The sequence below is a fragment of the Vulpes vulpes genome, chromosome 7, assembly GCF_048418805.1.
Source record: "Vulpes vulpes isolate BD-2025 chromosome 7, VulVul3, whole genome shotgun sequence".
NCBI classification, from domain to species: Eukaryota; Metazoa; Chordata; class Mammalia; order Carnivora; family Canidae; genus Vulpes; species Vulpes vulpes.
This window is the reverse complement of record NC_132786.1, coordinates 58,124,015-58,147,285: the sequence shown is the minus strand read 5'-3', so window position 1 is coordinate 58,147,285 and position 23,271 is coordinate 58,124,015. Positions and strand designations below refer to the sequence as shown.

At 36.3% G+C, this 23,271-nt stretch overlaps 1 protein-coding gene across 3 annotated transcripts in view; it reads right to left on the bottom strand.

The window, feature by feature from the left end:
* Positions 1 to 23,271, bottom strand: part of GPM6A (glycoprotein M6A) — a 332,016-nt gene that overhangs the window by 19,137 nt on the left and 289,608 nt on the right. For all 3 annotated transcript variants that reach the window (XM_072763896.1, XM_072763897.1, XM_026015817.2), the window contains exon 3: positions 6,463 to 6,619. In XM_072763896.1, the coding sequence (XP_072619997.1) occupies positions 6,463 to 6,619 (157 nt within the window). The remainder of the gene's footprint in view (positions 1 to 6,462; positions 6,620 to 23,271) is intronic.

Genomic DNA, 23,271 nt, shown 5'->3' with positions numbered 1-23,271 from the left:
ACATTTCATTCTGATTCTCAGCTTCCAGGTTACTCAAAGGATGTGTTTCTATTCTCCATACCCCAGATTAAGAGCCCCTCTTACTCATCAATTCACTAGGAATTAAAATTTCCTGTGTGTCAACAATGTGCACCGTACAAGGGTATATACTGGTCAACAACAGACTGTAATCACCTTTCTCTGTGCAAACACCATAAGTGTTCCCTGCTCATCAATATGCTCAGCATACGTGTCCATGTCCAAGTCACCTGACTATTCTAACTAGACTGGAAGCTCCCCAGAAGCTGGGAAACTGCCTTGTACCTTTTCACATCACCCGTGGCCAGCACAGCACTTCAATCTGTGTAAGAAATCCTCAAAATATTTAGCAGAAGAGATTATACTTCTTCATATTTTTTTTTTTTTTTTGAGAGAGAGAGAGCGAGCGAGCTCATGACAGCAGGGGGCAGGGAGGGCAGAGGGAGAGGGAGAGAGAGAATCTTAAGCAGACCCCCCAGTGAGTGCAGAGCCCAATGTGGGGCTCGATCTCATGACCCTGAAATTGTGACCTGAGCTGAAATCAGAGCTGGACACTTAAACGACTGAGCTACCCAGGAACCCCAAGATTTTACTTTTTCAAGCCAGAACAGAATTCAAATAAAATCAAACTCCTTTAAAAATAAAAACATCACTGGCCTAGTAGAATACGTTTCTTTCCACCAATATTACTAGAGAGGACATTTCCCTTTAGTGAATGCTATTTTAGTATCAATTATACAGCAAATGTGCGAGAAATGTTTTTGACCAAGGATCTCAATATAATAATGCTAAGCTCAGTAATTCCTCAGTGAACACTTAAATTTTTATATCCTTAATGTACTTAGTTTCCCCACAAACCACCATAAACTATAGAAGTTAATCTCAAAATGAGAAAAAGAAGCAAAGAAACTGAGTCTCAAAAAAATATGGCGAAGCATGATCTGTCTGTATAATATTACTGATTTAAGGGCAAAGTCATAAAATAGACACTCTTGCTTTTATTCTAAAAGCAAATATAAACAACGGGGCGCCTGGGGGGCTCAGTTGGTGAAGTGTCTGCCTTCGGCTCAGAAGGGAGCTTGCTTCTCCCTCTCCCTCTGCTTTTTATTTATTTTATTTTATTTTATTTTATTTTATTTATTTTATTTTATTTCTCTCCCTCTGCTTTTTCTCAAATACATAAATAATACCTTAAAAAAAAGCAAATATAAAACAAATATCTTCTGCATCAAGATTATTATTCCCAGCATAGCGGGCACAAAACTCTTGGTCGGAAAAGAGATGTGTCCATTAACCAAACAATATTTTAAACGTCCACTTGTAACCCATGATTATTATTTCATCTCTAACCTAGTGGTCTATTTAAATGATAAGTACTACGTGTATGGAAATATTTGGCACAATAACATCAGTTGAACCAATTTAAAAAAATTATTCCATTTCCAGGGGCAAGAAGTCTCTTGAATTTGAAAATCTATCATGAGAAGCCTTACATTTTACAACAGGCATTCTTGTTTTGTAGGTCATTTTTTGAGGCTAACTGGAAGTTTATGTCAACTTTTATGTTCAAAACCTGGAAAGAATGAGACTTTTTTTTTTCCCTGTAATTGTTGTGCTAGCATCAGTAATATCCAAAAGAGTCAGGTTTCAGGTTGAGACTGGTTTATTGTCCCAGTGTTCAGTTTGGGTCTGAAACCATGTGTGGGACTGGCTTTGGATACATATGGCAGATAAAATCCTGGTTCCTTCCTCCACAATGCAATGCTTTTTAACACATTATTTCCAGATATTACTATGTCTGAAAGCAACGTATGTACCCCCTCCCTCCCCTGCCCCTCACTGTGTACTGAGAAACCAGTGTGACAGTGTAGTGTTATAATCTAAAAAAATGACATCGCCTGTTCCACATTAGATGTATCCTAGAGAGCATAGGCTTCATTGTACGAACTTTGGCTTGGCAGTCTTGGATCAAAAACATTGTCTTTTTAAAATTTAATTTCAGAAGACGCTCTGTTTTAGAGAGAGACCAGAATGAAGAGTTCCTTGATGACAACTTTACTTAGAAAGTTACCCTAAGACTACTGATAGGCAGGTATCAAAACAGAAAAGTATCTCACAGTACGGGATTCTTCTGGGTTTCACAGGGCATCCTTGTATTGTAAAAAAGAGATAATCCATGATCACGGATAAAAGCAAAGGTTAAAATGAGGACATTTCTGCAATGAAGGACTTTCAACGATCAATGAATGATCTCTCTAAAACAGAGTTTCACTCATGGGTTACAAAAGTCCCTCCCAACCAGATCATTATCCCATTAAATTAGCCCAAATGCACCAAAGAATGACAAGGCAAATCCTGATCAGCCCTGATCAGGGCTCTGTGCTGGACGAGTCACTTATCTTCAGGTGGTGGCTTCCTCAGCTGTGAAATGAGAGTGATGCACGTCACTACTTCACACAGTTGTCTGGAGCATTAAATGCCTCAGTGTTCTGTAAAGTGCCTCGCACAGCAACTGGCATTTATAAGCACCTAACAAACATTTCCTATTATCATTACTGCACTTATTATTAAAGCTTGACCTCAAGCTATGAAAATGAACTATGAGTTATGACACTGAATAGATTTAAAGGGAATCATATAGAGTATGTCTTACAGACACGAGTCTAAAGTGCTGTGGGGAAATCTATAAGCATCCGAGTCTAACAGGACAAGTATTTGAAAGTAAATAAACAGAATACATTTCTTCATCGGTAAAATGAGATTAACAATAGCAACTCCCAAATTTTGTTGCTTTAAGCATTATATGCGGCACACTGCTGTGAATTGAATGTCATTTTTCTACAAAATTCGTACGATGAAGTCTTGACCCCCAATACCTTGTGATGTAAGCTTATTTGGACACAGTGTTTTTACAGGAGGTAAGAAAGTTAAAAATGAGGTTATTAGGGTGGGCCCTGATCCAATCTAACAGGTGTCCGTCCCATAGGCAGGGAAAGCTGAGTGTAGACATGCATGCAGGGAGGGCGCCCTGCGAAGATGAGGGCAATGATTAATCAGGGTGGGACACCAAAGATGACCAGCAACACACCAAGGCTAGAGAAACAGACTGTCCTGTGTGGCCTTAGGCGGAACCAACCCTCCCAACACCCTGACCTGGGACTTCTGGCCTCCAGAAACATGAGACAATAAATTTCCACTGTTTAAGCCGTTCATCATGGTCACTTTGATACAGCAGTCCTCACAAAGGAATACACACACTTTCTAGAGACTGTCTTGTTTTATTTGACTCTTAGAGCAGATAGATTTAAGAAAAATAAACGTATTAATTTCCATAGTGAGTAATACATTTAAGAATTCTATTACTTCAAAATTGGTGGGCTTAAAAATCTGAAGTGTCAGGACAAGCATAGACAGACTCTGAGCTCCACTTTGGTGTCATAATGGTAATTAGGAAATTTTTAGAAATGACAAGGGTTAGTGATGGCACAACACATACTTTCAGATTTCAAAATGTGAGACATGGAATGCCTCTCCAGTAGCAACTGAATAAATATATATACATATATATATTTAATATTTAATGGAGAATAAATTCAAAGAAAATAAGTATTTCTATATTCATTAAACTTATTAAGTGCATGTTTAATGTATCAAATAACGTGTTGGCTTGAACTCGGTGCCATTTAATATTTAACTTAAATGGATTTTGTTACTTAGAGTATTTTAATGACTTTTCACATGGCACCATAATGCAAAGGTTAATACTGTGCTTTTATGTCATTTATGTGTCTCACATTCAGGGTCTTGAATGATAGCATTTAACATTTTGAAATGAACTTGAATTGGTCTTGATACAAGAGAGGAGACTCACAATGCAGATCAAGTTATGCTTTCCAGAGCATTCATTAAGAAAAGAGAGTATTGATTAGCATCCTCTATTCAATAATAGAATGCAGCTTGAAAATTAACTGCATTTGTGCTGATGTAGATTCAATTAGTAACCATTTTACTTTGTATGCAACACAGAGAAACGGGGATGGAATAACAAGTTTCTTTTACTCCTAATTCTGGAAACTTTTCACTTATGGTTGTTACAAAACAAAACAACAACAACAAGAACAACAACAACAACAACAAAAAAACCCACAACTATCCTACCCTTTAATATTATTCAGTATTCCAAGGAATGCATTGCTGTAGCATCAAGAGGACATTTTTAATGCAAAGGAAGACCTGAAGAGTAGACCATCAGGTGTAATCTACCTATAAATGGGGAAAAAAAAGCAGAGTGGGAATAGGGAACAAGAGAAGAGGAGTAGCAGGAGAGGGTGACCTGTTTGCTCTGACCACAAACCCGCAGGACAAGCAAGTCAGGTGTGTCGTGCGGGGAGAGGGTTGCAGGACCTGTGGGTGGGGGAGCTGGGCCTCTCGATGCAGGCGGTGGCAAGGCAGAGCTCTGCAGATGCACAAGCACAAAGCCCCTGCTTCTGTAGAGCTCTGCTCGTCCCCAGGCAGCAAAGGGGGTGCTAAAGGAGTGGGTGGGGTGTCTCGGGGGGCTGACTCCCTCCTGCACCACCTCTGGAGGAGCCCATGCAGCTGCTGCCACCCTTCTGGTCTGCTGGGGGGGGGACGGATGAACACTTGTTACTCTTATAGAAAAAAAAAAACAAGGTGGCTCATGTTTTTGCTTTAAACATTCTCATTTGATATATCTTTGGGTTGTTTGCATGGTAAGGAGACAATTCTTAACTGTATGTGGATGTGCGTTTCCTTCCATGATTTTGTGCTTCTGCATCCAATCCTATGCAGTGATTTTACAATTCTCAATGGGAGAGCATCATCAACAGCACTCTTCTGGCAAACGCGGGCTCTCCGATGATGAAAATGTACTTCGTGAGAGATTCTTTTTCTCTATTTTTTATTTTTTTTAAGATTTTATTCATTTATTCGTGAGAGACACAGTGAGAGAGGCAGAGACACAGGCAGAGGGAGAAGCAGGCTCCATGCAGGGAGCCTGATGCGGGACTCGATCTTGGGACTCCAGGATCACGCCCTGGGCTGAAGGTGGTGCTAAACCACCCAGCCACCCAGGGATCCCCTTTATTATTTCCATAGTGCTTTAGAAGCACAGACTCTCTAAGCTGGAATGAGCTTTAGGGATGATCTAATAAGGGCTTCATGCTGCACACGAGCAACCTGTGATCTAGAGAAGTTGAGTGACCTGCTAAGGTGCACAAGTGGTATCAGGACAGTACTGTCCCAAGTGCAGGAGAAAGCCCATCAGTGATGGAAACCACTGTACTCTCTTTGCAGAATGTAAATGAATCTCAAATCACAGCTTGCTGTCTTAAAAGAGAAATCACTGAGGTATCTCTGACAACCGGCCCGAGGAAGGGTCATATTTTATTTTTTTGAATGGATCAAAGACTTAACTTCTTCGAGATCTGTAATTTGATATTACTGATCCTAAAGACTTAGTTATTACAATAAGCATCATTCCAGCAAAGAAAGGAGTCCTACCAGAAATGCCTCCAGAGACCACTACAAGGACTACAAGGACTACAAGGACTACAAGGACATGGGCAAAGTGTTTTTCAGAAGATTATCACTCGGACACTGGGCAGCATGACAGAACTCGCTACAAGCTGGTAAAACAACCACAGAAGTTTGGAGGTTCACAGGTATTTTCGAACTTGTCTGTAAGGTTGAAATAAACTGTATCATTCCTCATTAGAGACCTCTTACTTAATATGAAAGATACGCTGTAATCACACAGATGTTCTTATATAACATTGGAAAACTAAGAAAAGCATGTTAGCCAATAATGGGAGTTCTAACATTTCTTTATAGGAACATTATTCTGCATAAAAGTACTTTCAATTCTATTACTCTTAATTTTTAAATTGCTCTTGTGCTTTAACAGATGCATTGTCTGCATTTCATTAGTTCTAGAATGGGACCGTAATCAGTGAGGATTGAAAATGTAATTTAATATAATAGTATCATTTTTACCAATGTCATATTAAAGAGAAATTACATTATATCACTCCCCCTAATTTACAGTAAAATGTAAAGGCATATATTTAAGGAGAGCCACATATAATGTCCCTAATTGCAGATGGATTTCTTTCTGTTATTCTAAATATTGTGTAGGAACGCCAAAGCCCTTTGGGGAAAAAAAAAATCCTGAATCAAACTCCAGGTTTGCTGCCTCTAAAACAAAAACTAGCTGTGCTGTATGTGATTTGAGAACTTGCAGCTGAATTTTCACACGGAATAATCTTAACTTAGAAAATAATATTTTTAAGATTTTAGATCGCCATCACAGGAGGGAATGTCACTGTTTTTAAAAAAAATACTTTAATTCTTGGCAGACGACTACAGACACCTGTGTGCTATTGGAATAAACCCACATTAAACCCTGAACATCGACAAATAACGTACCCAGGCGCTCACGCATCTGCCGCAAGTGGTGATTTTGAAATCCCCATAGAGATCTTTGATGGCACCGGTCGTGAAGAAACCTTCCACCATCAGCAGAATGCCATACACAAAGAATGCAGCTGCGATGCCGTAGATCACATACTTGAAGATGTCAATCCTGGGGGGGAAGAGACAAAGGAATTTATTGCAATAACTCTTCATGCCTGATTGGCAGCAATTGAGTCTTATGTGTTCAGGGCTCCTTTGGGCAACAGCTACAGAATATGTACATCCATGATAGGGGTTGGACTTAAAAACATTTTTGCTTTCTATGCCTAATGTTTGCATATATATTTTATCCTCCCTCTTCTGGTATTTGTTGATGGGGCTCTTCACCTTTGCTCCTCCTCTTTCCTCCCCATCCCTGGTTCATGCCAAGGTAGTCCTGGGTAATCACTGGGTCATGCTGCTAATGGTGTTTGCTGAAATCCATTTGATAAATAGGGTAATCATCCTATAATTTCTTCAATTATGACAAAATATCAAATAGAAAGATGTATCTATATACCACTGGATTTTGAAAAGAAGAATAAAGCCTCCTGAGTTCATGAAGAATCCATTTTCAATAAAACAACCTCGTATTTTTTCTTATTATAGTCGATTGTAATTATGTTTTAGTCCATGCTTACTGTAAACAATCACTAATATTTTTTGCTAATAATGATGTCAATGATGAAAAAAGTTATGTTTTTAAGGAAAAGTTATAGTTTTGAAAGATCAAGCCTTTTAAGCAGAACCACTAATGGATTCAGAATTCTAACATGGAGCTAGGCCTGAGCCCAGTTTGGGTATAATATCATGTAGGAATGGGAAGGTATTCTCTCCTTTCTCACAATTTAGTGCTCATGTATTTAAAGGTTAAGGGGCTTGGCGGGAGGAGAGATACATATATTGTCTATAAATTGCAGATGGATGTTTCTGTTATTCTGGATATTAAATGGGAACCCCAAAGCCCTTTGGAATGAAAAAACATGGTTGAACCATTTTGCTACTTCTAGAAACAAAATTACTTGTGTACCCACAGTACGTGAAGAGGTATATCTTAGCCAGTGTTTCATTTTCATAATCTCGATAGTCATTTGTAAGAAAATGTCTCTTTATTTTACATTGTCAAGTTTGATTTTTTTTTCCTCTTTCCTCTCATCATTAGAGTATGAATGATCGAGATACCCTGTTGACTGTTTCCAAGGGGACAAATGAGAGATGAGAAAGCATGATCATGTTGATGGAGATTTAGACACTCTTGATGCTATGAGAATATCTTTAAAATAATACATGTCATGTCATAAGTGAATTTGTTGGATATAAATAAAAGCAAGAAGAGCCTGCTAACCTTCATTGTACCAGGGCAATTGTTTAGTGAGTGATTTTCACTGTCTGAAAAATCTAAATATTGCACAGTTTTACCTGTCAAAGGCAATGAGGCAGATGACATAAATTTGTAAGTTCATCATGCACATTAAAGAATCTGAGGATTTCAACTTCTAGATGGGACTTTGAAGAATTTGGTTCAATGGGCTTCTCCATTAAAATGATGTATTTTATGTTTATTTAGAAATAATTTCAAATTTATGAAAGAAGTTGCAGAAAATGAATAGTATGAAGAAAGCCTATACATCTTTTTCCTATTTCATAATATTTTCCCTATTTACTTTATTGTTTTCTTGTGTTCTCTCTGTCTCTGGATAATTACATCTGAACATAGAGAAGTCCTCCACAGTATAGTTACTGACTTCAGGAAATCTAACATTGATCTAATACTTGCGTCCAATCTATTATTGTATTCCAGCTTTACCCATCGAACTGACCTAAGGATGCACTTTATGGCATCTTACCTCCCCATATGGGATCCAGTCTAGGGGTAAGTCCTGAATTTATTTGCCACATCTGTTTACTTTCTTTTATCCAGGAACACTTCCACAGCCTCTTTGTCTTTATGAAATTGACACCGTTGGGGAGTAAATCCTGCTTCCGTCTTATTAGTTAGAATGCTTTTTATTCTGAGTTTGGTCTTTCCTCATGATTAGATTCAGATGATTCACTCATGGCTGGAATACAATAAAGATTCATCTGCCTCTCGATAGTGATGCTGATTTGAATCAACAGATGATATTGAATTTCTGTACTGTGCAATTGCTATTGTTTCCCTTGTAGCTAGTAAGTGATTTGTGAAGAGACACTTAAGGACTGTGCAAACATCCTGTTCTTCATTAAAACTTCCAGTTCGTGTTAGCAGTCGTTGATGGATCTTGACTAATCCAGTCTTCCTATTGTGTTAACACAATGTTCATTTTTTCTTATTTTATTTTATTTTATTTATTTATTTGACAAAGAGAGGGAGAGCACAAGCTGGGGTGGGGGGTACGGGCGGCAGGTAGAGGCAGACGGAGAAGCAGACTTCCTGCTGAACAGGGAGCCCAATGTGGGGCTGGATCCCAGGACCCTGGGATCATGACCCTGGGATCATGATCTGGCTGATGGCAGACGCTTAACCGACTGAGCCCCTGAGGTGCCCCCACAATGCTAATTTTCTCACTGTAATACTCATTGACATTTATCATTTGGCACTAGATATCCTGATGTAGGCAAGAACCCTCTCTTCTCCCCCTTGTTATTTATTTTTTTTATTTATTTGTCTATTAATGATATGGACTAATGATGTCTGCTTTTTTCAATGAAAGTTTGTAAGCCACTACTATAATTATTTTGGTGCTCAAATTGATCTACAGGTGGTCAGCGGGCATTCCCAATGCTGGCTCCTGTATCCTTGTGACACATGTCCATCATTTTTTGTAAAGTATTCCCTACTTTCTCACATGGCAAGAGGACCACATCTCCTTTTGTGTATACATCCCTCAACCCTCAAATTAGGCATCTCTTTGCCAAACCCTGGTTCTTATGAGCAGTAGTCTTGGAGAATAAGATGTGGATGCTCATTGCTGCTGTGGTGTCTTTGCCTCTTGGTCTTTTCAGTGTACCAAGATAGGAAGTACATTCATTTATACACACACATTCACATATACAATTACACAAACATGTTCATTCACGTATCTACATATATATATGCACATGCATGTACACACGCACATGTGTCTGCATATCAAACATGCACATATTTTAGAAATCTTAAGTTCACAGTAGTATTTCCAAATATAATCAATTCCATAGATATTTCCAAGTCCAATCCACAGGATTTTTTTTTACTGCCTTCCCCCAGTCTATATTTGTATGACCTTCCTCCTTAGTGAGAATCTTATTTCCCAAGAATAACACATACATTCTTTTATTCGATTCATAATAAATCTAAAAATTATTTCACAATTATTTCATCTTAAGTATTACAAAAAAATCAAACCTACTTAAAAAGAATTCAGGATGTTTGCAACTCCCCTCCCCCTCCACCTAAGACTAGGAGTGTATAGTCAAATCTCTGTTTCTAAATTACTTGGATTAGTGAATTTTTTCTTCTTCTCTTTATTGTGCTCATGGCATTCATTTGAAACACAGTGGGGGTCTATTTGTTTCGGTTTTTTTCAGTTTTAGGTCCCCCATCCCATCCATATTGACTTAACTTCGTTTCTAAACGTAGAGAACATTAACATGCTTCCAGGAATCAAATCTATATAAAAAGATACTCCCAGAGAAGTGTCATGACCTTCCCTAACCCTTCCAATCTGTTTCTTGTTTTCATGTTATCCTTCTCGTGTTGTTTTTATATAAAGGCAAGCGTGTGTGTATGTGTGTATACATATTCCTGTCTTCCTTTCATTTTTACTTAGAAGGTAGCATATACATACGCTCTTTTGCACTTAACTTTTATCAGTCAATAACATTCTCTAAAATCACTCCATATCAGTTCACAGAGATCTTCATTCTTTTCAACAGCTGTAAGGTAGTCCTAGTGTATATATGTATTATTTATTTACCCAAAATTCTATGCCTGCATAGTTAGACGGTTACCAACATTTTGCAATTACAAATAATCCTTCAATGAATAATCTAGCATGAATGTATTAAAAGAATTGATAATGTATCCTTAGGGTAGGAGGATGGAGTTGAAAGCGAAGGCATGTAGCTTTGTTAGAAACTGCCAAATGCCTCTCCATAAGGGTTGTACCATTTCTGCATCCCAAACAGCGATGTATGAGACTCTATTTCTCTTACAGCCTCAACAGAAGTGTATACTGTCAAGCTGTTGAATTATTGCTAACTGATGGGTGATAACTGGTATCATAGTTTTGCTGTATTTATCTTAGAGTGAAATGCAACATCCTTTTATATAATCATGGGCAACATTTATCTTTTTGTGAACTGTCCTGTCTTTTGCTCACTTATCTATAAGACTTGTGGTCCTATTTTCACTTCAATCTTAAAAAGACTTTTGCATATTAGGGATATTTGGGTTTTACCTATAACACATGTTGTTAATACTTTCTCCTAGTTTGCCATCTGCTTTTTGATTTGACTTATGGCAAACAGATAACTCAAAGTTATCTGTCTTCTTTTTTTATACTGAAATTTTAGTTATAGTTATAAGCCATTATAGAGGCTATAGAGGATATAGAGGTATTCACTCATGTTTTCTTCTAGCATGTGCATCATTCTATTTTATTACACTTAGACTTCTGATAAATTTGGTGTTTATTCTTTGGGTAGTGCAAGAATTAGATCTAATTTCACCTTTTTCAAAATGGCTGTCTATAACACCTGAAAACTCTGAGACATGGATGCTTCTCGAGGGCTGAAGAGATTAGGAGCATCTCTATTTTATAGGTTCATATTAGTTACAATATCAAAGAGTGAAGTGGTATTGTTGATTTTGTCCAGTGTTATCATAACATTATTTGTATACTAATTTCTACAAATCCTCTCCTGCAGACACATATTGGAGTATTTTGGGGTGACATGATATGATGTCAGGGACTTGCTTGGATAAAACTCCAGGTATTCACATATTACTTATAAAGTTAAAAAGTTCAAAAGTCAAAGCAATAAAAAGGAGAAAAAAGAATAAAGTAAAGGTTTTCTAGTTGTCCTAACATCATTTATTAAAAAGACCACCTTTAGGGCAGCCCAGGTGGCTCAGAGGTTTAGCACCACCTTCGGCCCAGGGCTTGATCCTGGAGACCTGGGATTGAGTCCCACGTCAGGTTCCCTGCATGGAGCCTGCTTCTCCCTCTGCCTGTGTCTCTGCCTCTCTATCTCTGTGTGTGTCTCTCATGAATAAATAAATTTAAAACTCTTAAAAAAAAAGACCACCTTTCGGGGCACCTGGATGACTCAGTGGTTGAGTGTCTGCCTTAAAAGGGAGTCCCACATCGGGCTCCCCAAGGGAGCCTCCTTCTCCCTCTGCCTATGTCTGTGCCTCTCTGTGTCCCTCATGAATAAATAAATAAATAAGATTTTTTTTTTAAAAGACCACCTTTGAGGGGGATTAAGAGTACCTTTATCATGATGAGCACCAAGAATAGAAGTGTTGAATCCCTATATGTACACCCAAAATTAACATTACACTGCATGTTAACTAACTGGAATTTAAATAAAAACCTAAAATGAATAAAGTGCTATGCAAAATTTTTTTAAAAGGCCTCCAAAAAGAACTATATAGTCTTATTTACTGTGTTCATTTATCACTAGATGCTTCTAACATTTTCATAATTAGAAAAAGTTTTTAGAGGTAGCAATTGTTTCAAGAGCAAAAAAGAACAGCGGTGACTATGGTAGGTTTAAAAAAAAAATGCTTCCTTCCAAATATATTCACTTCCTAATCCCTGAAACCTCTAAATATTACCTTATATGGCAAAGAATGAATTTTACCTTCTATGGTGAACACGGTGATAGGTTAAAGATCTTGAGAGGAGAAGCTTATCCTGGAATATTCGGGTGCGCCCTACAGACAGTCACAGGTATCTTTATGAGAGATGGGCACAGGGAGTTTTGAGGGAGACCCTCAGAAAAGAAGAAGGTACAGTGAAGGCAGAGACTTGAGCGATGGGGCCTCAAATCAAGGAACGCCTGCACAAATTGAGCCTGGGAGAGGCAAGAACAGAATCTTCCCTTAGGGTCTCAGGAGCGAGTGCAGCTCTGCTGAAGCCTTGGCTTTAGACTTCTGGCCTCCCCAACTGTGAGACAAAAAGGCCCTGTTGTTTTCAGCCACCAAGTTTGCGACAGCAGACCCAAGAAACTCACACAGTCACTCTATTTCTTTAATTCTTTGGTATTTCTGTAACTGTAAGGACTATTTTAAACCAATGTGGATATTGTCTAATGCACTATGTTACAGGCTATTAGAATACAGTTTGACAGTAACGCAGACAAGTTGCTAGTGCATATCATCTCTCTCAAATGTCATTGCTCAAAGTTGGGCAATGGCTGCTTCTTCCTAAGCACTTAAAACCAGCATATTATTGAGGAGGAGGTGAGTAGATTTTCCAGCTCAGAGTTAGATATATATGTAGATCCTATTCAACTTCAGTAAAAGATAAAAATAAAATAAAAAACACATCAGCAATTTCAGAGACTACCTGAGAAGCTGTTTTGAAATCTTAAGCTGTGATGGAGAATATCCATGTTTTATTAGTTTTTATGGAGGCAAAAACACATGACATGAGCTCTACTCTCTTAAGTGTACAACGCAGTATTAACTATAAGCACAGGGAACAGCAGGTATCTAGAACTTGTTCATCTTGTGTAACTGAAACTCTAACCCTCGTGAACAGCAGCTCCTCATGTTTCTTCTCCCCTGTCCTTGGCCAACACCATTTCTGTTGAAACAGAAACTTTCTGTTTCTATGAGTTTGACCACTTCAGGTACCTCATGTAAGTGGAATCATGTCAAATTTTCCTTCTCTGCAACTGGTTTATTTCACTTAGTATAACGTCCTCAAAATTCATTCATGTTAGCACACATAACAGAATTCTCTTCTCTTTCATGGCTTAATGATATTCCATTGGGGGTCTAAACTTCCTTTTCTTTATCCATTCATCTGTGGATGGATATATAGGTAATGTCCACGTGTTGCTTATCGTGAATAATGCTGCAGTTAACATGGGAATGCAAATCTTTCTTTGAGATCTTGATTTCAAATCATTTGGATAAATAACAGGAAGTGGGATTGATGGATCATATTTTGTTCAGTTTGTTTTTAATATAATAGTCATCCTGACTGTTGTTAGGTGATATCTCATTGCGGCTTTTGATTTACATTTCCTGGAAGATGAGTGATGTTGAGCATCTTTTCATATACCTGTTGGCTAATTGTATGTCTTCTTTGGAGAAATGTCTATTTAAGTCCTTTGCCCATTTTAAGTCAAGTTATTTGGGTTTTTTTTTTTTTTTTTGCTATTGAGTTGTAGGAGTTCCTATATAGTTTGAATATTAACCTCTTATTGCATATATGGCTTGCAAATCCTTTCTCCCATTCTGTAGGTTGCCTTTTCACCCTGTTAAGTATTTCCTTTGCTGCACAGAAGCTTTTACATTTGATGTATTCAAATTTACTTGTCTATTTTTGCTATTGTGCTTGTGCTTTGATGCAATGACATCCAAGAAATCATTGCAAATGGCAATATTATGAAGTTTTTCCCTCTATTTTCTTCTGGGAGTTTTATAATTTTACATCTTACATTTAGTTCTTTCATCCACGTTGAATTGATTTTTGTGGATAGTGTAAGATAAAGGTCCAACTTCATTGTTGTCCAAGTGAATATCCAGTTTTCCCATATTGAAAATCATTTTGCCTATATATACACGGTTTTCCTTCTGTACTCGCTATTCTGTTCCATTAGTTGATTTGTCTCTTGTGTCACTACTACACTGTTTTGATTACTGCAGCTTTGTACTATGTTTTGAAATCAGGAAGTGTGAAGCTTCCAGGTTTATTCATCTTTCTCAAAATTGTTTTGGTTATCTGGGGTCCTTTGTGATTCCATATAAATTTTAGGATTGTCTCATCTATTTCTTTAACAAATTCCATTTGGATTTTGATAAGAATTGCATACAATCTATTACTTTGGGTAATATGTACAGTTTAACAATATTATTTCTTCCAATCGACAAACATGAGATGTCATTACATTTATTTGTGGCTTCTTTAAATTACTTTACCACCTTGGTTAAATTCATTCCTATGTATTTTATTCTTCTTGATTCTATTGTAAATGAGATGATACCAATATGAATTCACGCCTCTTAAATTTGCTAAAATTGGTTTTATGATCTAACATGGGATCGATCCTGGATGATGTCCCATGAGCACTCAAGAAGAATGTGTATTCGGCTACTGTCAGGTAAAGTGTTCTAGATAAATCTATTAGGCCCATTTGTTCCAAGTCCTCCATTGTTCAAGTCTTCTGTCTGGTTGTTCTATCCAGTAGAGAAAGTAGAATATTGAATTCCTCTACTGCTATTGTGATGCCATCTATTCCTCTCTTCAGGCCTATCAATATTTGCTTCATATATTTGGGTGCTCTGATGTCGCGTGCATATATATTCCTGGTGAATTGGCTCACTTATCATTATATAATATCTTCCTTTGTTTTTTTGACAGTTTTTGACTTAAAGGCTATTTTGATTGATAAAAGTATGGCCATCACTCCTTTCTCTTGGTTGTCATTTGCATTGAATATCTTTTCTCAAGCTTTACTTTTAACCTATGTGTGTCTGCAAATCTAAAACAATTCTCCTGTAGTCCACGTATATTTGGATCTTATTTATTATCCATTCAGTCACTCTATGTCTTTTGACTGGGGAGTTTAATCCATTTATCTTTAAAGTTATTATTGGTAGGGAAGGACTTCTTAATTGCCGTCTTGAATTGTTTTCTGTCTCTTGTGTAGCTTTTTTTGTCTCTGCCTCTTGTCTTCCTTTCTAGTTTGTAGACTTTTTGCGCATGTTTTGATTCCTTTCTTGTTTTCTTTTGTATACCTTCTGAAGGTATTTTCTTTGAGGTTATCATAGGTCTTACATAAAACATCTCATACTTAACTATCTATTTTAAGTTGATTAACAATTTAACTGCATTGAAAATAAATACTCTAAGATTACTTTCCCAATTTACACACTTTATGTTATTGATGTCACAAGGTACACCTTTTAATATTATGTTTATGTATCTGTTAACACACTTTCATTTTTCAAAGGGTTTTTTATAGCTTTGTCTTTTAACTTCTATGCCAGAATTAAAAATGATTTACATACATTACAGTATTACAGCATTCTGTATTTGTCTATAAATATACATTTACCAATCATAGGCTTTTTTTGTCACCATTTAACATCCTTTCATCTCAAATTTGAGGGGCTCTCTTTAGCGTTTCTTGTATGACAAGTCTAATGGTGGTAATATCTCTCAGCTTTTATGTATCTGGGACATTTAAAAATTTCTTCTTCATTTTTGAAGGATAATTTTGGCAGAGACAATATTCTTGGTTGATGGTTTCCTTCTTCCAGTAATTTGAATATATCACCCTACTCTCTTGAGGTGAGGGAGTGTCCCATTTCCAGACCTAATCACAGACTTAATCACAACTTCAACTCTGTTTTGCACATAAAGTAATAATATTCTCAGGTTCCAAGGATGAAGTTCTAGATATCTTTGGGGCCATTATTGAGCCTGCCACGAGTAACTGACATTTCCAGACATTCAAATATTCTTATATAAAGTTTTTTTCAAACAACCTGAAGATGGACATTTATTAACGTTACCGTCCAAATGCATTTAAAAAATTTAATACATCAATATATTTAAATTATGATATATATGACATTATCATACTGGCTGAATTCCTCTTTCACAACATGCAATATATGAACTTAACAAAGAACTTTAAATATGACATTAGAAATTAAATTCTTCTCATCTAAAAAAATTAATTTTCTGTTAATGATATGTCAACAAAATGCACTAATGACCCCTCTAATCTTGGCGTCATTGATTATGTCCATAATATGATGAAATATATTCCATAAGAAGTATTTGTTTTACTACTTTCACTTTCCAAAGAACAATCTGTATTATCCTACTTCTTAAGGAATTCTTGAAAGTACTTATCCTATTTTCTGAATAAGAACTTTAAAATTTGACGTTTCTATAAACAACTATTTTATGAATTAAAAGCAATATACATCTATTGTAGAGAAAAATAAAATTAAATCCAGAATATCAGATTATTCACTACTTATCCTTCCAGTTTTTTTCCCCATAGGAATTATAATTAATTCCCAAAGTTATGATTATTATATACTGCTTCATGAACTTCATTTTTGGCCAATATACTATGAATATTTTAAATGCTATATAATTTTATCAACATACTTTCTAAGATTATGGGACATTCTATCAATTGAAGGTATCACGATATATTTTACCAATTCCCTACTACTTTTGTTTAATGGTAGAAAGGATAATGGTCACCTCAAAGATGTCTGTATCCAGTCTCCAGAACCTGTGAATATGTTACCTTGGTCAATGAAACTTGGAAACTGTGACTAAATTAATAATTTGAGATTTGAAGCTTATACTGTGTTTACAGGATATAATATATATTATACATTATAATCGTAAGTCCTAATAACTGAAAGGAAGATGCAGAAGAGTCAGAGTCAGATTCAGAGAGAGATCCGAGGCTGCTACTTTGTTGGCTTTGAAGATGGAAGGGGGCTACGAGCCAAGGAATGCAGGTGGCCTCTAGAAGCTGGAAGAAGTAAAAATACAGATTCTCCCCTAGAGCTTCCAGATGGAGCACAATCCTGCCAATACCTTGATTTCAGCCTATTTCAATAAACCCAGTAAGACTCATTTCAGACTTCTGATATCCAGAACTGTAAAGAAAAGAAAAGGAAAAAAAAAAAAAAAAGCAAACCCAAGTAATAAATTTGTGTTTTTTTTTAATCCACTAAATTTGTTGTAATTTGTTACAGCAGCAATAAGAATCTAATGCATCATTCTTACAATCAGAATGGTAATAATGGCTATTTCAGATAAATCTTTGTAAGGAATTTATTGTCAAAATGGTATCCACCATGTCTGAACCAAAATAAAAATGCACTGATAACAAGTAAGAGGGTTTATTCTCTGTTTTCCAATACCAAGTATTATCACTTAATTTTTCTGATACTTTGATAGTAAAAACAGTAGTATCGTTTTAACTAATTTTCTTAGTTTAGTAGTGTGGATGAACATATACTTACAAGCTATTAACCATTTGTATTCATCAATGAAATATGTTTTTATATTTTGCCAATTTTTCTACAGCAAAATGAATCCTTTTTTTTAAATAAATTTTTATTTATTTATGATAGTCACACACACACACAGAGAGAGAGAGAGAGAGGCAGACACAGGCAGAGGGAGAAGCAGGCTCCATGCAGGGAGCCCGATGTGGGATTCGATCCCGGGTCTCCAGGATCACGCCCTGGGCCAAAGGCAGGCGCCAAACCGCTCTGCCACCCAGGGATCCCCTCCTTTTGTTTTTTAATTAACTCTGTCTTTATTAAAATTAGGACCCTTTGTCATGTAAGTGGTAAATATGTTTCTCTCTTTTGTGTATCTTTTATTTTTTTAAAATAATACTTCAATGAGTAAAATTTAATTTATATTATATCAAGTCTATATATATTTTCCTTTGTGATCTATTTCTTAGTTACTTCTTGCCTCATAATATATGAAATCTTTATCTAGTTTTCTTCTAGCTTCTATAAGTTAGTTTATCCTTAGATTTTAATTTTCAATTCGTCTCAAAGTCTTTTGGTATAAATGTGAATAGGGACATAATTTTATATATACTTATAACTACTTATGTATACATATTTATAACTATTTATATATACTTAATTCTCTTTTTACTTTCTCTATTCTGGTTCATTTGATATATTCTTCTATTCTCATGCCCTATAATATAAATTATTGTCACTTTTCCATTCCCTCTATTTCTTAACCTGATACATCCTACAAATTAGCTCAAACATTCTTAAATTCCTATCTGTTTTGTCTGATATGGATGGCACTTTGCTAACATATCTTTTCCCATGTCAGTGTTTGAGGAAAATCAATCTCTCTTGTTCTACTCTGGATCACTAATGATTAGCACAGTAATTGGTACATAGTATGACCCACTATTTTTTGCTGAGTGAATTCATTAAAAGACAAATCAAACAAAAGATTAGCCTGAAAACTGATATCTGCATATCTGAAAACAAAAACGTAGAAATGTAATAAATACAATGTCTTGAATATATTTCCATACTTGGTATTCACGATAACCCAATTTGCAAAACAGGCAAAAACACTAGGCTGCTCTTGAATAAAGGCTAAGGTTTAGCAAGTGAATTACAGGTTGTAAACATCTCAGAACTGGAAGTTCATTACCAGTCTTATCTGAATGCCTTCACTGACAGGCAAATCAGTATATTCCAAGGCAGACCAAGGACTCCTTAGAAAACTCTTGACTTTTGCAAAGTTCTTTACACTGAGTCAAAAACTATTTCCCTATAAATTGGAATTCAACCAAAATCTGTCTCTGAATCACAAAAAGCAAAGCAAGTTTTCCTCTATCAGATAACCTTTCAAATACTATTTGAATAAAATCATCCTGTTCTTATTTGTAAATATTTTTTTCTAAAATTGCTGTATCCCTGGAAGTTAGAAAAGAGAAAAGAAATCAGATCTTTGAACTCTGATCGAGTCTGAAACCTCCTCTTGGTGTTTACTTTGGCTGAAACATCTACTCTAGTCAAGTAACAAGGGCTAAGAGTATTGTGGTGAGTAGGGTGTGCGCAGGGACAAACACAATTTAGGAAGCATGATACTGGGCATTAAAATCATGGTCCAGCTTCAGGGAAGACGCTATCATTGTAATCGAAACCATCACCACCACTGCCAGAAGCAGAAATATGTTCATAAACAGGTGCATGGTCTTAATAGGTGGCAGCCCTGTTATAACTATTTTCAAATATCAACTCATTATCCACCTAACTTAGGGAGTTGGAAGCATTAGTTAAGTCCTTTTTACTGATGAGGAACTGAGGCTGACAGGTTAAGCTTGTCCAAGGTAAGATAAGTAGAAAGGGGTAGATACCACATGAAACAAAGCCTGGGAAGCTGGACCCCAGAACCAGTGCTCTCACCCAACGCTCGGTTTCACGTGAGAATTACTAGTCTGGCTAAATACTGTGTAAGGAGATGCTGTCTGTTTATTATACCAGAAGTTAGGAAGTTAGTATGGTTTTCTAACATAAGTTCTAGATGGGACTGAAAATCTTTTTGAATCTCCATGACTAATCAGTAATCTCGCTTCAATACTAATTTGTCTGATCTTCAAAATTCTTGTAAGTGGAAGACTCCAGCAATCTGGTTTGACTGTCAAGCCCCTGGCACTCTGCATACTGCTGTGATTTCTGCCAGCTTATGAAACCTGGTTTTGTCTTCCTGTGAATTCCCGCTTTCTTTTCACTTCTCATTTCCATCCATTAAGCTATTGAGGACTGCTTTCTATTTCATTTAGTTCCAAGAAATAAACATTTGATATACAAGTAGACTTAGAGATTTACATACACAGGAAGTTGAGAGCAAAACCAATATATCTATTTTATCTGAGCTTACTGCCTGCTTTTGTTTTAGGCAAACAGAGATTAACTTTTATGTGTGCATTAAATATCAAAGAATTCATTACCTAGTCACCTCAGTTTTTGATGCATTAAGTTCAGATCACAGTATTAAACTTTGAAAATAAAATACATTCACTCTGGAAATTAGTGGTACCAGATACTAGACCCTCATTATAGTTCATCAAAACCCAAATACAACCCCTGTCTAATAAATTACAGGGGGATGTATTGATGAATAAGACTGTCTCTTGCTCAGTCCTCCAGAGAGTTACTCAAGAAGCCAAGTCACTTAGCAAAATTAGTGGTTTGGATTATTCGAGATCTACTTTTCTAACCAGTTTCCATATTTTATTGTCTTCCATGAATCTGCTCTGCAGAGGTGAAATGTGTACCCTGCTTCTTGCTCACTCAGCCACATGAAACTGATGGAACACAGAACAACACCTTACCATGGGGCTCTCGTGTGAGGAAGTCTGACTCACAGGTCAGAAAATGATCTCCTCATCATATAGCAGAAAGTGGCAGGGCAGTGAACTGTTGCCAGCGTGGGGGCCTGAATGGAGATGCCAAACTAAAAAAAAAGGTTGTAGTTGGAGTGTAAGAATATCCTCTAAGGGAAGCTAGGCCACACACTCATTGTCACAACACTTTGGAGCCAACAAAAGACTATGGACTTGAAAGGGATGAAAAGTTTCTCAGAAACCAAGTTGATGAGGAGGGAGAGTATGATACTTAAAAACATATCAGTGGGTCAAAAAATCCTTGAAAAATTCCCCCTAGGCTCTCTCTATGGGGGGAGGGGTCTTCATTTCTCAAATGGAATACGACAGTATGATTTGACAGATGACATCAACTGAAGACATAGGAACTACACTTCGGTCACCTTCCACCGGTGAAGGCTGATGGTATTGAGAATTTTATGTCCAAAATAGAGGTTGCATGAGAATGCAGATTATTCCTATATTTATTTATAGTATTTATACATTTATAATATTATTATTTATATGCAAACTTATCTATGAGAAGTCAATTTTTCATGCTAGGTGGGTGATTAGTGAAATGAAACGGTCATCTTTCACTGTGCCTATCCATGTTTCTTCCCATAGACTAGCAGATGTTGACCACATTGAGATATGTGCATGTGGTTAAGAGAAAGAAGACAGTGAAGAGACAGAGATAGAGAAGGTGAGATCAAGAATGAAATAATCCTCAGACCCTGATGACAACAGGAGAAGAAGTGGAGGCTCAGGCAATCAGTTTTATCTTTTAGTTCACACATCCGGTAAACAGGCTTCTTTTCCTTTATAAGTAAATGAAATAGGAGTGCCTAATTTGGTTGAACCAAGCATGTGAACTGTGGAGAAAAAAACAGACTATACATGACTAAAATTGGCCACCAGGTGCTCTCTTTCCATTCTCTTACACATTATTTTCCAAACTTAGCTTATTTCCAAGCAAGTTGTATTGCCAGCAAATACATCTGTCAGCCATCTCTATTCTATATTTCCTTATATAACACCCCCTGTTTCCCTTCACCTTATCTATTCCTCTGATATCCTTATAAATAATCTCCCCCAAAGAATAGTCTCTACTTGCTCTAAGCCTGTATGCAAATCTTTGAACATATCATTGGCACCAATGGTGCTTAGCAGTTTATTGTACATATCTTCCCTCTGTTTTCATGAACCGTTAACTGACAGGGAAAAAGTCTGAATTCCTTTGTTAGCTTTAGAAGGCCTTGTACAAAGAATTTTAGTTATTTGAAATATAAAAATAGAGATGATTTGAGCACTTGCTTTCATTCCAATCAAAATGGTACTCTTTCCATTCCAAAAATGCATTATTAATTTCACAGTTAACTTCCAATGGGACAGAGAAAAGGTTAAAGTACTGAATTGAGCATACGATCTCTGTTTTCTCTTCTGAACTCCCACACACTTACTTCTTCAGAGCGCTAGTAGAATTCTGTGATATATTAAAGTCGGCTGTCTAAATGTCAAATAAGTATCTTGACAATTGGTTTCTGATAGATGTATACAATCATCTCATGTCATTTATTAGATTCATGATTTCTTACAAACTTCTATTATATATCTAAAGTTAGCAATTTGGATGTAGCCTAAATATAGAGAATCTGTTGATTTTAAGGACATCTGTGGTAGCTTAAAATAATGCACAGTGAAAACATATTTTGTCCAGTGTGGGCTGAGATAAAACTAAAAAGAAAATGTCAGTTTTATCACATTAAAATATATCCTTTTTCTTAGGGCTCTCTGCAAACTAACCTGCAATAATCCAAAGCATTTTCAGATAGTTCAATCACATTCCAGTTGACGAATACCATTTATAAACTTTCAAGGATCAATTCATGCTATATAGCTAATGTAACAGAAATTGATACACTGTCTGCTAAGGGCTGAAAGAATTTAATTTAATGGATAATGGTAATTTTTCAAAACTAATTTGTAAAATAAAAGTTCATCAGGAAATACGGGGAAAGTGATATAATTTCTTTGCCTTTTTTAGGTTATGATTTTTAAAATTTTCCATTAATTCATTTCCATTAGTCAGTGACATCGAAGAAGCTCTAAATTGATACTTCAGAGTTAAGGACTGTTTTTAAACGATCTCAGTTCTTAACTGAGTGGAAAATCAACTCCTTTCTCCTCCTAATAATTGTCAGGAGAGGTTCTCAGTCTCCCACACCCACTTTGTCATATTTCTTATTTTATGGCCAATCATTCCCAAATTTTAAATGCCACTGTATTTTAGATAAATATAAATATTTCAAATAAATATTTCTCTTTCCTAAAAATTTTATGCACTCTGTCCAAGGATACAAGCCCTTAACTCTGCAAAGTAGAAAATTCCTGTTCAACTACTTACTAGAAACATGTACCTTTTTTCTCTTTTCATTTACATAGAAATCAGCAACTTTTAATAATTATAGCAAATATAATCTGTGGGCAATATTTTGCTCAAAATAATCTGTCTATAGGTGATGGATTATTTAAAAATTTAGCAATATTGGAGTCAGAGAAAAGTTGTCTTCTACCGAGAAAGTTGTCCAGGCTGACCAAATGTTGCCTTAGCTTAGGGTTGTAATTACATCACCTCAGTAGGAACTGGCTCTGAGTATATAAGAAATGTCATTAACCATTTTT